At 46.2% G+C, this 18,173-nt stretch overlaps 1 protein-coding gene across 1 annotated transcript in view; it reads right to left on the reverse strand.

Moving 5' to 3' along the window:
• SAE1 (SUMO1 activating enzyme subunit 1) overlaps window positions 1–18,173 on the reverse strand; it is a 372,093-nt gene that overhangs the window by 25,316 nt on the left and 328,604 nt on the right. The window contains exon 8 of the mRNA XM_086938482.1: window positions 2,926–2,995. Coding sequence (XP_086794608.1) covers window positions 2,926–2,995 — 70 coding nt within the window. The remainder of the gene's footprint in view (window positions 1–2,925; window positions 2,996–18,173) is intronic.

Genomic DNA, 18,173 nt, shown 5'->3' on the forward strand with positions numbered 1-18,173 from the left:
AGAAAAGTAAGGGAGCAATCCACTAGATAGAAGCCAAGGAAAAACCCCCCAAATCCAGGAGCAACCTGGCACTATAGGCACCCAAGAGGGTGTTATATGAAAGGCAATTCGAATTTTGGGCAGACAAAACTGACTGCAATCACTTTGTGGGCCAACAGGTGTGGCAGTTAGGGCTGCACCAAACCCCCAGCGCGCGGACTCTCCTCACCGGGACCGAGTCTTGCTTCCCCTCAAGCGCGCTACGCCACACGAAGAACTGAGGTGCACAAAAAGGCGCGTCTAAGCCGCAATACAGACCCCAGTGGGGCGTCGGAAGGCAGGAGTACTGACCCGGGAAACCGGGTGTCAGAGGGGCAAGCGAGGGCAGGCTCCGGCGCAGGCAGGCTCCTCAGCGCGGCTCCCGTAAATGTAGAGACGCGCTGAGGAGTCGGCGAGACGCGCGGGCGCCCCCTGGCGGCTTTATCAGTCACCGCACAATCGGGGAAAGAAAAAAAGGTCGCGTAGGAACGAACAGAGCGTTCCCGCGACCGGGGACTCTGCAATGAAGAAAACACAACAAAGCGACGAGCCCCCAACAAATCGTATGCACGATATACACAGTAAATTCCACACGAAAAGGAAAAAACGTTAAAGCACTTATCTGGCTGCGGGAGCAGCGAAGAAAGAGGAGGAAGAGGAAGAGAGGACTGGCTATTTAGCTATGATAGACATGGTGGAAGGACTATGGACTAGGAATACACAAGAGACTCTTGGGAGTTGTGGTTTTGGACAGTTAAAACGTTCCTTCAAATGCTTTGGGACCTAAAGCATTTTTCTTTCACTGTTTGAATATTTTTTCCTAAGCTGCTGTGGAGTTTTATGTTAATAAAGCGAAGGAAGATATAGCATAATCTGAAGCCTCCGGTCCTGACATAGAATCTAAGTTGCTACATGCTATGTACAGATACTTCTAGGGTAAGGAACATTTTCAGTTTGCAGCATGTGTGGCTGTAGATACACGTGCTTTGCAAAGAAATGTAAAGCATTATCCTTCTAGCAGTGACTAACTGGTAGATGATATAGGGATTTGAAACAAAGTGTTTTAAACATCCTGGCCAACCATGGCAGGTTGAGGCGCTTCTTCGTCCACGCAGTAATCCTTGACCAAGTAGCAGCTTCACAAATATTTACTAAACACAAATTTTACCCAGGAAAGACACGCTGGTTCACTTTTAACATATACAGTATGCCGTAAGTGGTATAGGGAGCACACATTAAGCTTTGTATAACAAGTATGGATGCATCTAACAATCCACCATGCATTACATTGGCGTTAATAAGGTTTAGCAAAGACCACAAAAAGTTGATGGTCTGTCGAAAAGCTCTGGTCCTATTTTTAAAGTACGGGATCACCAATTTTACATAAAAGGTGTTAAATGCCCTTTCCGTTATCGTACCAGGCAGAGGAAAGACAACAGAAGCTAAATTGACTCATTAATGGGAAAAGGTGATACTGCCTTAGGTAAGAACTTGGGATTTGTCCTAAGTACAACTATATGTTCCACTTTTCATAAAAGGAACAGCAAGGGATAGGAGTGCAGTGGTTCAAAAGGGGACCAGTTAGGCGTGTGAGAACCACATGAATCTTCCAAGCAGGTGCAGGTGATGTTCTCGGGGGTACACCTTTCTCATGTCCTCCATGAATGCCTTTAATACAGGAATGCGTAAACAAAATGAGCCTTTCCTGTTTTTCATGTATGAGACTACACCAGAAAAATGAAGGCACATAGATGTATTTGCTAGACCTGTTTTGTGAAGGTAAACAAGTACAAAACAATGTCCTGAAAGGAATCCTTAAAAGATTCTAATTGCTTAGGCACGAAGGAATAGATTAGTCTTTTCCACTTTGCAGAAATGCAAGACCAAGTAGCAGGCCTACGTACCTCATATACGATGGCCATAAACTCGACTGGGAGCTGATAATATCCAAATTCTAAGACCATTGGTGCCATACAGCAAAGTTGAGCTGCCTGGGGTCTGGGTGCCTGATTTGGCCCTGTTGCTGAGTGAGGAGGTCCAGAAAGATCATGAGTGTCCCATGTGGTCTGATGGACACATCTAGGAGCATTAAGTACCATGGTTGTCAGACCAAAGTGGCGAAAAAGAGTCGTAGGGGTCTGCCTCATCTTTCTGACCGCATATGGAATGAGTGAGAGAGGTGAAAAGCGTAAGTAAATATTCCTGACCAATTCATCAAGTGTATTTTCCATGGACTATGGGTACCTGGAGACAAAGCTTTTGTGTTTTCTGGGGGAGTGAAGGTCAGTGAGTGGGGTCCTATAATGGTGAAAGTAACTGCAGAAACTTGAGGATGGAGTTCCCACTGGTGGACAAGTGGATGAGTTAAGAGGTCCGTAAAATCATGTCTACACCAGGAGGTGTTCGGCCAGAAGATGCACATTGGGGCGTATTTCTCAATGTCAAATCTTTTGAACCAATGTTGAAAGAAGGGGGGGAGCTATGTTCCACATGCTTCTAAATGTAGTACAACGTTCTCCTCGTTAGTGCGGTAAAGTACTACCTTATGTTGAACCATGGAGTAGTATGTCTTGAGGGCCAGGCGCATATCCCTTCACCACACATGCCTTTACTATTTTTTCCTTGCCTATTGGTGCAGCTTGCTCTCCAAGAATGTGGCTAGGGAACATCACATGCTAGAAATGAAGTGCGATTTACATGGCAAAATGCATTCAGCTTCCATCTCACCCTGAAATGACCTGGTTTCCAATAATAATCTTTCTTTAGGCAAGTGATTTTAAATCACTCATTATCAGGAACCAGACAATGAACCACTTAACACCTTTCCAGACTTGGGTGTTGATCATCAATCAAATAACTTTTTAAAACAACGAAGGAAACCATTTAAAAAGCAAAAATAAACTCTACCTTCACAACTTCCTGACTTAGGACACCTCCAACAACTGCACATACCGGAGCCATTTCAGAGAAGCAGTAGCTAAAAAAAAAAACATTAAATAGAATTTGATTAATCTAAATATTATACTTGAGGCACATTCATATATATAACATGACAAAGACTGTGTGACTGTTGTGTATGGTATGACTTTGACCAGTGCTGCAAGGGCTTCATACTGGAACACACAATCTGACTGTTTTGAAAATAGCAGATCATTCATCCACAGAATACGTCACCACTAGGGATGTTCCTCGTCTGCAACCAAGATTATTGCAGGCAGTCTCATACAGAGCTCTTATTGTAGGAGACTGTGAGACTATGCTACCTAAGGGGAATCTAAAAAATAAAATTGTAATAAGTTGGAGAGGGATTTATTTTATTAGTCTTTACCTCGCTTATAGAGGATTAAAAATCAACATAGGAAGGAGTATCTGTTTGAAAAAAACACATCATCATCAACAATTTAATGGTCAACATGTTTCTACGCTAAATGCAATAGTCCTAGGGTCTAGGGACATTCTTCAGGCGAGAGGGACATCTCCTGGGACCCTCTTACTGCCCACGGTGTGTGGTATCATTAGGCTTTCCTGTTTTCAGTTTCTATTTTTGGTAGATTCTGGTGGGGTGTTATCAGTTTTTTCAATACCTTACAAAAACAGTGTTTATCAGTGGTCACACATTTTCGTGCCGTTAAAAACAGAAAGTGGTTTTCCCTGTGTTTATGGAATTTTAATTTAATTGTAATTATTGCTTGCCTTCCACACTGATAGCTCATGTGTAAAGATAGTGTGTGCACAGGGTATCTGAGGTCCAAATACATTTTTACTGCACCAAAATGGACTACAACACCAACAGCATTCTTCATTATCCCTGAAGATTTTAAAGATGCTTTCAGCATACCATCTAGCAAGTGACAAGGATCTTTTTCGGGGAAGCACTTTACCTCAGGTATCGATTTTGACAGGCCATCATACAACTTTTTCATATACATAGCTGAATTACTGCACATACAAACACTATCACTCCAATGTTTATTGAACTTTGTAGGGACTTTTTCCAGCAGCATTCTATGTGACACTGCGTTCCATGTTTACTAAACATCTGGTGTCATGTTTTCACCACTATATCAGATGTTTGGTGACAACATTCTTTTCACATTAACCTGTCACTACATCTTGCATTGAATGTTTAAAGCCTGGGATGTTTGGCAATTCACTTATAATCAATACTGACTCAATAGAAAATGTGGCTGATGTATCAAAGGATTTCACCTATTCTCTGTCTGTGGGTAAATGTGATGATATATATTAGGAAAGATTCTTATGAAACCAGCCATTTTACATATCAGTGAAATCAGATGTAACCAAAATATCAAATATGATTTTGATATTTCCTGATTCTCCACAGTTGATAAAATAACTAGGACCTAAAACATGCATCTAAACACTGCATCTTTAGCCCAAAGACCACAAAACTGAAAAAAAGCAGAAGGAAGAAGAGACAATGTTTTAGTGTCATCCTTATTAAACAACACTCAAGCAGAGTAATGTTAGCCAAGTCTTTCTTGATGCTACCTTGTGTAACAAAGTTACATTGCATTGGCCCCGTCAGGAAAAAATTAAAATGACTCTTTCACTCATCTTTTCCACTCTTTGAATGGTACTTGGTTTGTGGTTTTAAAGATGTTTTTTCAGTGTTTATATGTTTACACCTGTGATGGCTATATCAGTTATTATCAGTTTAAACCTAAAACCAGATAGCCTAGGTATCATTTAATGGTAATAATTTCATTGACCTGTATGCGAGGGAGTTAAAGCATTTACCATACCCGTAGGATAATATCATGTAAAACCCAAACAAAAGACAGTATTCACCTTAAAAGTCCAGCAAGTAAAAACATTTTTAACCTAACAGGGCATATAGCTATTGGATAAAGGAGTTAATACTCGTTGTGATGCTACTCATATTACCCATTATATAAAAGCACCGGCTGTGTTAACACCGCAAGCTCACATGTGAAAAGGTGCGCTGGCGATGTCATTTTTCATTGCTCATTTTCCTCCAGTCATTCACACTGCCATTCAAAATGGAACCAGTCAAACCTTTAAGGTGTTTCCGTCGATTTTATAATTCACCAAGCTTCAGGGGCTCTGGTGTGAAAGATTGAAGATTCCTTTATAATTTATTCACACGTTTAAAACGTGCTGTAAAGCACCTGCCAATTAGAATATGTGGCAGCTGAAGAATGTATAATAATCTACATTAGGCATATATAGGAAAGAGGCACATTCCATCATAAGTAGTGTAGGAGTACGCTAATAAATGGGTTTACTTCAACCAAGCGAAGTTCAAACTTGATCAATTCTTTGATCAGGCCTTCTCAGTTGTATTTCCATTAGCATGTGATCCATCTCCCTGTGCTGAAGTAGAGCGCTGAACTTGTTCTCATCATTTATAAAACTTTTGTCTGTACGCAATTTGAAAATCTATCCTTCATATCGAAGCTTCTGTTTCATGTTTTGTTCATTTCCAAGTTTCAGTCACTGTCCAATACAAACTGATGGCAGTGTGATGCCTTTCTGCGAACTGGTTGATTAATTTGGTTGGAATCTTGGCAGATCTGACGCTTCACTAAAGTTAAAAAAAAATCTGGGTCACACTTTTCGGGTTGCCATGCCTAGCTATTTCAAATTACACAGGCATTTCAACATATATACCACATTTTGACTATTGCAGTTTGTGTGTCACCTATGTTTTTCCATAGTCATGAGTCCCGGCTGATGCGGAGGAAAATGGTAGCTTGACCCGGAATACCATCTCCCTGACGCCGCATTTCACCCCTAACAGTGAGCTAATCTTTCCGTCTGCACTTCAAAATACCAGGACACGTCATCGGAACATATGAAGACAGAGGCACTGACCCTAAAATTCTCTAAAACGGACGCTGCCACAAGATCGGAGCACCTTATTTGAAACCGAGTGCCCGGCAGCCCTTAATATGGTGACCACAACTCCCTCATCGTGGCGAGGCTGCAATCGTGAATCCAACGAGTTCGCTCTAACTACAGTGAATCAATAACGTATAGTTTCTTACCTGTCGGTGTTGTTTTGTAGCTTGATGTCAGGTCCATGCCGGGTTCCATTAAGAGACCTCTTTCAGTCCCTACGCTTAAAAGAAGATTTACTGCATTGCAACCATTTCCACTCTGGGGCTCCATTCTGAAATTAGTTCATGTCCGCAGTCAGAGTGAGGTAATATGAATTTTTATGGTCAATTGTGTCCCCTAACGTAGACCCCAACGGCTCCATGTACGTGCTTCAAGTACATGTATGTTCCCTCCACTTCCAGCTATGAAGACGCAAATACATTTGCGTCCAACGTTAACATGTCCTCTTTCAGATCCACCATGAATGGGTCGAATATTCAGTTCCTAAGTATGCCTTGCCACCGTCTTTACATGGTGCACTTTTCACGTCTTCCTGGCTCTGGCGAGTTAGGCCCTGATTCATGCCATCGAGCCCTTTCTGCCTTCTGTCTCTGAAAGCTGCAGCCTGCCGCTTCCATGACCCTTGTCTTACTCCCTGCGCGGCAAGCGGTGCCTGGCTCGGCCTGCTTGCCTGCCAAAACAGTATTCAGCCTTCAAGTTATCTGCTCCGCTCCTTGAAAATACATTCCTGTCTAGTAGTTTAGGTAAACATCCTTCCCAGCTGCAGAGCAAAGGGCCCGGCCTTTCTGTCTCCATGCAAGTAATTCATAGCTCCCGTTACCATGGTAGGCCCATGGCCCCCTTGCTTTACACGTAGACACGTAGTCGCATATGCACGCACTAGCAGTCAGTATGGAATAGCCTCTGCCCGAGAGACCTTTCCTTCTAGATAATACAGTTCCTCAAACACAAGATACCAGATATGATTTGGGATTAGGTTGTTCTGACACGCCAGACTTCTGTCTCCCCGTATAGCGCAAATGTCAAGTCCCCTTCACCCTCCAGTTCCACGTCATTCACACGAGTCCAGTCCGGTCCAGTCCAGCGTCGAGTTTCTGAGGCCTTCCGTTCTGTGCTTCCCGGTGAGTACCGTTGCTGGGGACGCATCTAGACGGGTGCATTAATTTGTGTCCGGTCAAGACGGGTTTGGGTACACAGACCCGGTCTGCACTGTTTAGCAGTGTATCTGTACTGTTTAGCAGTATATCCAGTATTCCGCTATCAAGTTATTGTTCGTTTCCCGAAATGTTTTAATGTGTTTTAAATGTCGTGGTATGAGTGATTGTTTGATTTTCATTACTGTGTTTATTGTATTAGTGGTGTCCAAATACGAGTAGGTATCAAGTATCAAGTACCACGGCTCAAAATGCCGCTGTTTTCTAAACTGAAACAGATAGGAACTAGGAAAGGAATACTCGAGGAAGCTGTTCCCATCCCACCCAGGGACACTCCCGGATATTTTATGTACCACAAACACGGCTTAGATGCTGTTTTATATCTCGACTTGTGGGTGGACTACACCAAAGATTTAGCAGAGAACCAGAGATGGCCTGTTACAGGGACATGGGATGCCGAGTGCATCTTGAGAGTAGAAGAAGCATTATGGAAAAAGAAAGCCAGACAGTCACAGAAAGATGCCATTGAATTATGGCGTAAAGAATCGCATAGACGCACAGAGAAAGCACTCAGAAAAGCAGAAAGAAGTAAAGAGGATTCCGAAAAAGCCAAAGAAAAAGAACTACTAGAAGAAGGAGAACGAGTTAGAATAGAACAACACGATAGACGTAGAAATGCTATTATGACAGGATTGTATCCAGTCCTGGCCGAGGGCCTGCCCAAGGCGACCCCGGAAGTACCGAAAGATCAGCCCCCTCCATTGGCTCCGACTAAATTATGTCACAAGACCGCAGCAGAGATTTTCCTTTCTTCTTATTTAGACGATGTAGCACCCGCATACACCAATGTTCCACCTGTACCTATACCACCCACTAATAACCTTCCCCAACGACAGACCACTCCTCCACCACTTCCTGCATCCCCCATTAACCCTATTAATCCGCTTAATCCTTTCGGGTCTGACACGACCCTACAGACAGATCATGCTCAAGCCTCCGCCTTAGGAGGTGCATCAGGGGGTTATCATACCCCGCCACCAGCACACCGATTAACTACTAGAGAACTAGCAATGGAACGTACTCCGAAACCAGCCACAATAGAAAAGCTTAAAGAGCTTCTTACATACTGTAGATATGACCCAATACCAGGCAAAGACGATTGCAGGATATTAGCCTCAATACGTATAAGACGTGCTGCAAACTTTTTGGTTTTATTTCCAGGAATGCAAGATTACCTAGACAGGATATATCATTTTGTTCAGACAGGGGAGGGTCAGGAATGCATTCGCGAGGCTATGGCACATCAGAAAGTAGACCTTCAAAGTATACTATTAAGATTTCTCATAAACTGTTTCATAAGAGAACGAGACCAGCCTGGTGTAAATAAAGAAGAGATGGAGGTACTAACTACGTGGGGTCAGAATATTTCAGAGGGAAAACATGATAGAAAAGCATGTATAGAGGCCATGTACAGGAAAATTCGTAAAGAAATAGTAGTATTTCATGCAAAAGAGAAAGCTGAAAGGGAGGTCATACAGCATATATACGTTTGCCTTTAGATTGGGATGGCACCTGTTACATTTTATTCCTTCTGCCACCTGTTTTCCTAGCCCCTCCTGATTATCATAGGGACTCCCATCTAGTACACATTAGACCCAAGAGAGATCTCCCGATTGTCGACTACACTGAAACGGCATGGGAACAGTATACAGACTTCAATAAAGGTTTCTTTCCCTACTTAGGAGCTGTCTTTAATAGTAAACTGATACGTAGATTAACCAGAACCCTCGAAGCAGTAGTGAATGAAACTACTTCCGCCCTAGGTAACTTAACGGAGGAGCAGTCTGCTATGCGGATTGTTGTTCTTCAAAATCGTCTTGTCCTTGACGTCATCCTGGCCGATAGGGGCGGAGCTTGTAGAGTCATCGGATCGAGTTGCTGTGTTTTCATTCCAGAAAACGCGCCATCAGTATATAGAGCCATAACCCGTCTTCACAAGATTGCAAGTCGGATACACCAGAATACAGGCACCTGGACTTGGTCCGGTTGGTTCTGGAGCGTGCTATCAGCCTGGGGATGGAAGGTCCTATCCTTCCTCGGAATAGCCCTTCTCATAGTGTTCAGTTATTGCCTATGTCTGCAATGTGGGCCAGCGATTTGCGGCTTGTGCGCCACATCATGTATTCCTCATTCAAGTCCACGTTCAAAACACCGTCAGAAGAAAGAAGAGCAAATGATGTTACATGAACAGATTGATAGATTAATGAGGATTGATATATCATGAAGGGTCCGTAGGGGACAAGGAGGGAATGAGGTAATATGAATTTTTATGGTCAATTGTGTCCCCTAACGTAGACCCCAACGGCTCCATGTACGTGCTTCAAGTACATGTATGTTCCCTCCACTTCCAGCTATGAAGACGCAAATACATTTGCGTCCAACGTTAACATGTCCTCTTTCAGATCCACCATGAATGGGTCGAATATTCAGTTCCTAAGTATGCCTTGCCACCGTCTTTACATGGTGCACTTTTTACGTCTTCCTGGCTCTGGCGAGTTAGGCCCTGATTCATGCCATCGAGCCCTTTCTGCCTTCTGTCTCTGAAAGCTGCAGCCTGCCGCTTCCATGACCCTTGTCTTACTCCCTGCGCGGCTAGCGGTGCCTGGCTCGGCCTGCTTGCCTGCCAAAACAGTATTCAGCCTTCAAGTTATCTGCTCCGCTCCTCGAAAATACATTCCTGTCTAGTAGTTTAGGTAAACATCCTTCCCAGCTGCAGAGCAAAGGGCCCGGCCTTTCTGTCTCCATGCAAGTAATTCATAGCTCCCGTTACCATGGTAGGCCCATGGCCCCCTTGCTTTACACGTAGACACGTAGTCGCATATGCACGCACTAGCAGTCAGTATGGAATAGCCTCTGCCCGAGAGACCTTTCCTTCTAGATAATACAGTTCCTCAAACACAAGATACCAGATATGATTTGGGATTAGGTTGTTCTGACACGCCAGACTTCTGTCTCCCCGTATAGCGCAAATGTCAAGTCCCCTTCACCCTCCAGTTCCACGTCATTCACACGTCACGCTGCTGCGCGCGCATCTCTGCCACATATTTCTGCTGACTCTGCAGGATTCTTCTATGGATCCACCCACCTGTGACACTTCTCTATGACGTTTCTAGCACACACCTCCGTGTACGCCCTCGTGCACGCCTTCTGTTACGCATGTGTGTTCTTATCTCATTTCTCTCAGCTGTTACGCCTTCTGCATTCATCACCACTATATGCATTGACTATATATATGATATTCTGTTAATAAAGCATTGTACATGTCCATGTCCTTTCCCTTCCTGAACCTTCGTGGTGATGGAACATGATACCTGGTTCGAACCAATTCCTTTTTAAGGAATAAAACCCTTATAAACTCAGATGCCACGTACTCTGCCTCTCATTTATTTGACTGAGTTATTCTTATTGAACTTTACCGCATAGAAATTAAGCATAGGTAATTTTAATTTACCACAAGAGGGAGGATTAGTTGCGCTTCCTGATTGTGCCACCGATTGGTAGGGTTAGCGTTCTAGTCTTTCCAATTCAGTCCGCCATTTCCTTATCCCACGCGTTCTATGTGGCGCACTTCAACTGTTCTATTCCGGCAGTTCGACGCCCTGATTTTGGCTCCCGTCAAATCACTGCGTAATTCCAAGTTTTGTCCGAATTCCAGTCAGAATCTTTTGAGACTTTAGTTCGGGGCTTTGGGAGCTTGTTCCGCTCCAGTTCCAGTCTGATTCCTGCATTCCGAAATCTACCGCAGCTCCGCTTTTCCAGTGTTCGGCGGAGTCGGCTCTATTCTTGAAAGCAGCATTCTTCTGTGGACATTTCCAGTTGGCAAGTAATTCTTCCGCATCACCTCAGTCCTCCGCGGTAAGAATATTCTTTCCTCAAAGACTTTTGTGGCGCAATCTCAGTCCAGTGGTATTGGGTACTTCAGCGCCTGAGTTTCCATGGTCTGGAAGAGTAGCTTGGTTTCCAAATAAACTGTATATTTGAAAGGTCAAATACTGAGCTTCAGAAAAGACTCTTCAGAGATTCAGCCTATGTCGTGAAGTATAGACTTTTATCAACTGTCCAGCATCAGTGTGATTCAACAAGTAAATGAGAGTATATATTATATGCATATGGTAATACCGTTGTTTACCACCACTATTAACCTCAACTCAACCAATCACCTATTGACACAAGCATCAACAAGAGTCCTCAATCTCCCATAAGAACCTTTATGGGCTCTGCAAGAGAGGGGCAATTTCCACACTGAATCAGGTATGAGAGAAGTGAGCTGAGAGAGAGAGTGTGTGGTGTTTTTCCCAGAAATAGGTTTGAACGTTAGTAATGATCTGTTAATTGTTTCAGGTGTTCACCAGCTACTCATCCCTGAGGTAGTGACGAAGACACCAGTGTGGAAGTCTCTCTTTGTTGTTTGTTATCCACTTCCCCTTTCCCTTCCATTCCTGGGCTTGGAGCAATCCGGGTGTAGGGGTGATTGGGAATTTGGAAATAATCATCATAGAAGCCTTGGTCACTCGCTCCCACGGAAACCAGGACAATTCAGGTACTGCTTCTGACACTTGAAGACTTTCTGGATTCACTATGCTGTGCATTATTCCGCCATCTAGTGGTTGGGTCCGGAATTGTAGTCTTTTTTCTCTCTCTTTTTTTTCCTTGTCCCAGGTGGGCATCGACATTCCACCATTTGGTGTCCTTTGTGACGACTATGCGCTTCCTCCGGAAGCTCCCACCTTTGGTCGCCATTTTCGGATTCTTTTTACTTGTCTTGTGTTATTCTTGTTTTTCCTCCTATCTTGTAAAGTCTTTCTCCTGTTTAAATCCCTTGCTTCCGGTCTCATCTTTCTGATGGAGGAGGGTGGGTACCCTAGTGAATCCAGAAAGTCTTCAAGCTGCAAAACTAGACGGACAGGTAAGAAACTATACTTTTTGCAGTGTGTATCTTTCTGGGTTCACTATGCTGTGCATCGACTTTGTAGCGGTTTGTCCTTATTGTGGTGGCTGGGTGGAAGATGAGCACTGGTTACTGAATATGTATTGTAAGACCTTCTGTCCCACTTGCGCTTCTTTGTTCATTTGGATATCTACACAGTAGTGCTTAGTGAACATGTGCACTGAAGACCACATTGCAGCTTGACAAATGTCTTGAATTGGTGTGTTAGCTAGAAACGCAGTTGTTGCTCCTTTCTTCCTTGTTGAGTGAGCATGAGCTGCTCCTTGTAACAGTTGTCCTGCTGGTTTGTGGCATAGTTGTATGGTTGGTGCAATCCAACGTGCAATGGTATTTTTGGTAACTGGTCGTCCCAAAAAGCTGCTGGCAAAGAAAACAAAGAACTGTTTTGTCTTTCTGCACTCCTTTGTCATTTCTATATAGTGCATTACAGCCCTCCTGGTGTCCAGTGTGTTTAGCACCTTTTCTGTGCTTGTGGTTGCATTTTACAAAAAAATAGGTGTTAGAACTGGCTATTTCTGGTAGGCTAAGGCTGACGCCAAAGCCAGGCAGAAACCACCATTCTAGTCAGGGCAAGGAAGTCACACGCCAAGATAACCTCTGCTCACCCCCTTGGTAGCTTGGCACAAGCAGTAAGGCTAAACTCGGAGGCAATGTGTAAAGCATTTGCGCCAGCGCACAACAGCAACAACATACTAGGCACACCACAGATGAGACTCCACACAAGGTTATTATAAAAATAACTTTTGTATTGTAAAAACACATCAGATAAAATCACACATATACATTGTGCCAACTGGCACAGGCAATATTCACAGGGATTATGTACACAAGACAGGGCCACAAGGGCCACTGTCATATTCAGATATAGCACTTCTAGATAAAATGTAGAATATAAAATCACTTCTAGAATAAGAAATAATAAAACATAAAATGGTAATCACAAAGATAACAACCAGTAACCACTGGTAACAGGAACCAGGACCTTACTAGGACCACCTGTACTAAGAAAGAAGAACCACCTAAGTATCACACAGCATTAGGGGTCTAAGAAAGAATACATTACTCATGATGCAATAAACCTACATTCAGAGGAGTAGAAAAGACAACCACCTAAGAATAACCACATTTAGGGGCATAAACCAGAACACCTTACCCATGATGTATGAACACATTCAGAGGAGTAATAAGGAGAAACACATGATGACTAAACATTCAGAGGTGTTAAGAATAGAGCACAGGATGCCATAAAATCACATTCAGGGGTGCAGCGCAAGAAGACACATGATGACTAAACATTCAGAGGTGCAGCGCATGGAAAGGGAGACACATAATGCATAAACATTCAGAGGTGTCAAGAGTAAAGCAATAGCGCAAAAATCACATGAGGCCTAAGAACCTTCAGAGGTGCAGGAATAACACATGATGCAAAAGATCACATTCAGAGGTGCAATAACCATACCATTGCGCAGACTCCCATAAGCCACCACCTGTGGCAGTCCCTAGGGCAAGGGCCTTGTTGGGGCTCAGACGCCCTGAGTCTCAGTGTCAGGGTTGCGCTGTCATGCAGCGCCAGTCTTAAAGTTCAAAAAGCCTAAACGTGGCAGGTGCCCACTAAGTGCTGGGCACCTGGAGAACAAAAGAACTGCGCCAGGGCCCTCACTGGCCCTTAGGAGCAAACTGCGCCCAGGCTGGAGCCACACAGGCTCTAAAACACATACACTGTGCACGTTGGAGCCACACAGGCTCTTAAAAACACATATGGCCCCTCTGAGCCACACAGGCTCTCTCAGCGTTGGGGCGACCCACTGCCATCCGGGGCCGCCCTGACTCTCCAGTCACTTCATAGAATGCCCCCAGCGCCTCTCAGGGCACGAAATACAAACACAAATGGGGCGGGGAGCCTCTCCGGGCTCCGTGCACGTTGGGGCGACCCACTGCCAACCGGGGCCGCCCATGAAGCCTTCATGGCTTCCTTCTGGCACTCTCGTTGGGGCGACCCACTGCCAACTGGGGCCGCCCATGAAGCCCTCATGGCTTCCCTCTCTCGAGCGCGAGCTCGCGCTACTGCGGGGGAGGGGCGGACACCGACAACGTGTCCCGGCGCCCCTCCCTTGCTCTGCCCCACTCCAGCCCAGACTCACCGGGGCTCTCGTTGCTGCCGGTCTCTCTCTCTCGCCGGGGAGCCTCGCGGTGGGGGCAGGCACCGACAAATGTGCCTCGCGCCCCCTCCGCTTCCGTCCTCAGGCCGCTCAGACGCTCTCGGCCGCTCCTCTCGCTGCAGGGCTCCCTCCGCTCACGGGAGCCCTGCAGACCAGCCGCCATCACTCGTCCTTCTTCTCTCCCCCGGGCAGCTTCTCTCCTCTCGGGCTGCGGGGGCGGGACTTCCGGCCGGCCGCGCTGGGATTGGCCGGCCGGCCATCCACTTCCGGGTCGCTGCGGGCAGCGCAGCGGCCCTTCTCCTTTAGGCAGGCAGGCGGGGAGGCATTTTAAAATATCGGCAATACCGGCGTGGGCAGCCGAAGTTGGATAAAAAGTAAGAATAAGCGAGGTGGGCACTCGCCAGGCTGGCAAAGCGCTCCTCAGCGCTAGAATCAAAAATAAAGCGCTCTAAAGCGCTAGGGGGCAATAAAGCGCTCCCAAAGCGCTAGACACAAAGTACTAAGGTCCTTCCAGGAGAGCAGCTCCACCATGCTGCACAAAGGTCCCAGAGAGTCTCAGGGGGCAAAGCAAAGTCCCCCCCATCAGCCCAGCAAGGCAGAGGGGTCCCCCAGGAGTCCAGGAAAGTCCATCAGGTGCCCAGGGCTGGGCAGAGCCAGGGATTCCCCTGAGCTCAAGCAGCAGCAGCCCCTGGCAGATTCAAGTTGAAAACAAGAACATTTTGGAAGGGGATACAACCCCTTTTTATACAGTGCAAAACCTTTGAAGTTCTTTGAAGTCCTTTGAAGCAGGCAGTGTGAGAACCAGCTGGACTGGTTTAGAGGGAAGTCCCCTTCAGTATCAGGGACAGAGGTGTCAGTCGCCCAGCGGGAGGTGGAGCCAGCTTTGTAGTTACACAGGAACAGCCCTTCACTATCAGGTGCCATCTCCTCCCACTTCCCTGGCAGCAGATGCTGCCTTTCATCCATGGGCTGACTTCAGACAACCTCCTGGGCTCTCCAGCCCCTGTCATCCTCAAACCAGACAGTCAATCCACAAGCAGGCCCATGCACTCTGGGCCAGGCTCACCAGCCAATCACACACTAGCACCAACTTGCACAAATATGCCAACTTCCAAAAGTAGGACTTCTAGACTAGACACAGCCATGCTGCATACATCATTTTGCAGCATTCATTCTCACGAGTTCTCTCATACCAAACTCGCCCCTGCACTCCCCACGCATCAGGAACTACCATGGGCATACATATTCCCCATTCATTCCTATGGGAGGGCAGGTCACTCACCATTCATCCACAGAGAGCTCAAGCACTTTACACTGTACCACAGTGAAAAAGTGCGCAGAGGCCTAAAATCACAAATACCAGGTTCCATAAATAGGCTAGGAAAACGCAAAAAGTCTAGGGGTGAACCTGCCTAATGGGCCGGGTCCAACACAACCCCCTTCCAGCCAAAACGCAGGGTAGACCAATCACACCACTGATGGGCTTCACTGCTTTGGGCGACAAAACCACGGACACGGCCTCGCACAGCAGGGACACCGTCCAGTTTTTCGCCACTCTGAACCTACATGGTTTCCTCCAAATAATAACTCTCTGACTCAACTAGGGTACCCCACTGGTACACACTAGTCATCCACAGCCAAGACCAGGCCATAGGCCATCCAAATCACAGGTCCTAACTAATCCACAGAGTGGGGGGTAGTAACCCCTGGCACACAATAGCCATGCTCCACTCTCTCTCTCAGTGTAGCTACAACCACCACTGATCCAACAACCTAGGGACCATACCCTCAGGCTGACCAGAGGTCACGGGCAAGAATGCCCCACCCTACCTCTACTTCTGGGTTTCCGCACCCTCACAGAAAAGCACTTCACCAGAACACAATTCTCCTACCAGATCAGGACCTCACTCCATCACTGGTCTACTACCTGGAAACTATTCCACTTCTGAGGTACAAAGCACATAGCACAGTTCCTCTTCAAGCAGGTGGGGGGACACAGCACACAGCAAAGCCCCCTTTCCTCTACCTTGGTGGAAACAACAAACTGCAGGTGAGCCCCAGAACACACAGCAAGGGCAGCCCCCTCAGTCTCTTCAGCTGATCCACTTTGGTAGAGATTCCTCTTGACCTAGAAGTTTCCTAATCTCCCAACCTAAGATCTAAACCCTCAGGTTACACCGGGGTCAAAAGTAAGGACACCGTCCCTCTGCACCCCCTTCCAGTTCCAGTATGTCTCAGGCTAGACAGAGCACACGCCAGCGGCGTATCAGCGACACACTCTCCTCCCGTACTCCTCCCAGGTCAGGCCACAACCCCAACCCGGCTTTCCCCCTTCCTCGGGGAACGACCTCCAGAGGCCCCACAAATGGTCAAGCACTCTGGACGGTCAAATGCTCAGCGAGCCAGGACTTCTGCACCCTCCACTTAGGAGCGGTACTGCCCAACACTAGGACCGCCGGAGTTCTGGTTACAGACACCCCCCGTCCTCTAGACACAGGAAGATCCTCCTCAAATGACCTATGTACAGCTTAGGCCCCTCACCTGGCGCTCCTTTTCGGGAACCCTCCAGGCCCTGAGATAGAGTTTCAGGCCAACGTGGGACACACCGTCCCACACTCACTCCGCCTCCACTGAGACAGGGCGTGAGCCCCTACACCCCTACCATATTACTGGGACCTAGCTGGGTTACACAGTAACCTCTTCCCCTTCACAGGATCATCAGATACACAAACCACTCCTTTTGGAACCACTCCCTAATGCCTCTGCAAGACATCTAGCACACCGCCAGACATCCGCCTTCCTGTCCAGTGCCTCTGCAGGACCTCCTGCACACCACCAGAGGTACACCTCTCATGCAAGCTTTTTAACAAAAAGAAAACTCACACCAACTCCTCCAGTTCAGCACATCACTCATTCGCACAAACCCCCCCCTCGGACTGGTAAGGCAGTTACTACCACCCCTGATCACTCAACCTGACCACACGTGACAGAGGTACCAAACTCTGGGAGCGGGGAATGGGAATTAACACACTGGACACATTAAAGCTGCCACCACTGGATCCTACCACACTGGGGAATCCAGACACACACACTACACTCAGGGAACAACCACCCTCCTGAGCAAGTCATTTCTCCTCACACTCCCTCTCTTCCATCTACCCACACAGGGACAGGATTTGGGATTGGACATTGGACCCAGCAAGGGATTCCTAAGCTATGGGAACCTCCCCCTCTACTGGCGTCCCGCCCTGTCAATTTCTCTCATCTGCCACTAAACATAAAGCGCAGAAACACATTTGAAAATGACACTCTTGAGGAAAAAAAAATCAAAAACAATAATCCCAAACATGTGACTATCTGAGAAAAAAAAACAATTGCAGAGTTTTGTAATGTAGCCAGTTGTCGCTATGGCACTGCGCAAACACAAGTCCAAAATCCGCACCGCTGACCAACAATGTTAGAACTGGCTATTTCTGGTAGGCTAAGGCTGACGCCAAAGCCAGGCAGAAACCACCATTCTAGTCAGGGCAAGGAAGTCACACGCCAAGATAACCTCTGCTCACCCCCTTGGTAGCTTGGCACAAGCAGTAAGGCTAAACTCGGAGGCAATGTGTAAAGCATTTGCGCCAGCGCACAACAGCAACAACATACTAGGCACACCACAGATGAGACTCCACACAAGGTTATTATAAAAATAACTTTTGTATTGTAAAAACACATCAGATAAAATCACACATATACATTGTGCCAACTGGCACAGGCAATATTCACAGGGATTATGTACACAAGACAGGGCCACAAGGGCCACTGTCATATTCAGATATAGCACTTCTAGATAAAATGTAGAATATAAAATCACTTCTAGAATAAGAAATAATAAAACATAAAATGGTAATCACAAAGATAACAACCAGTAACCACTGGTAACAGGAACCAGGACCTTACTAG

Source organism: Lissotriton vulgaris, chromosome 9 (assembly GCF_964263255.1).
Source record: "Lissotriton vulgaris chromosome 9, aLisVul1.2, whole genome shotgun sequence".
NCBI classification, from domain to species: domain Eukaryota; kingdom Metazoa; phylum Chordata; class Amphibia; order Caudata; family Salamandridae; genus Lissotriton; species Lissotriton vulgaris.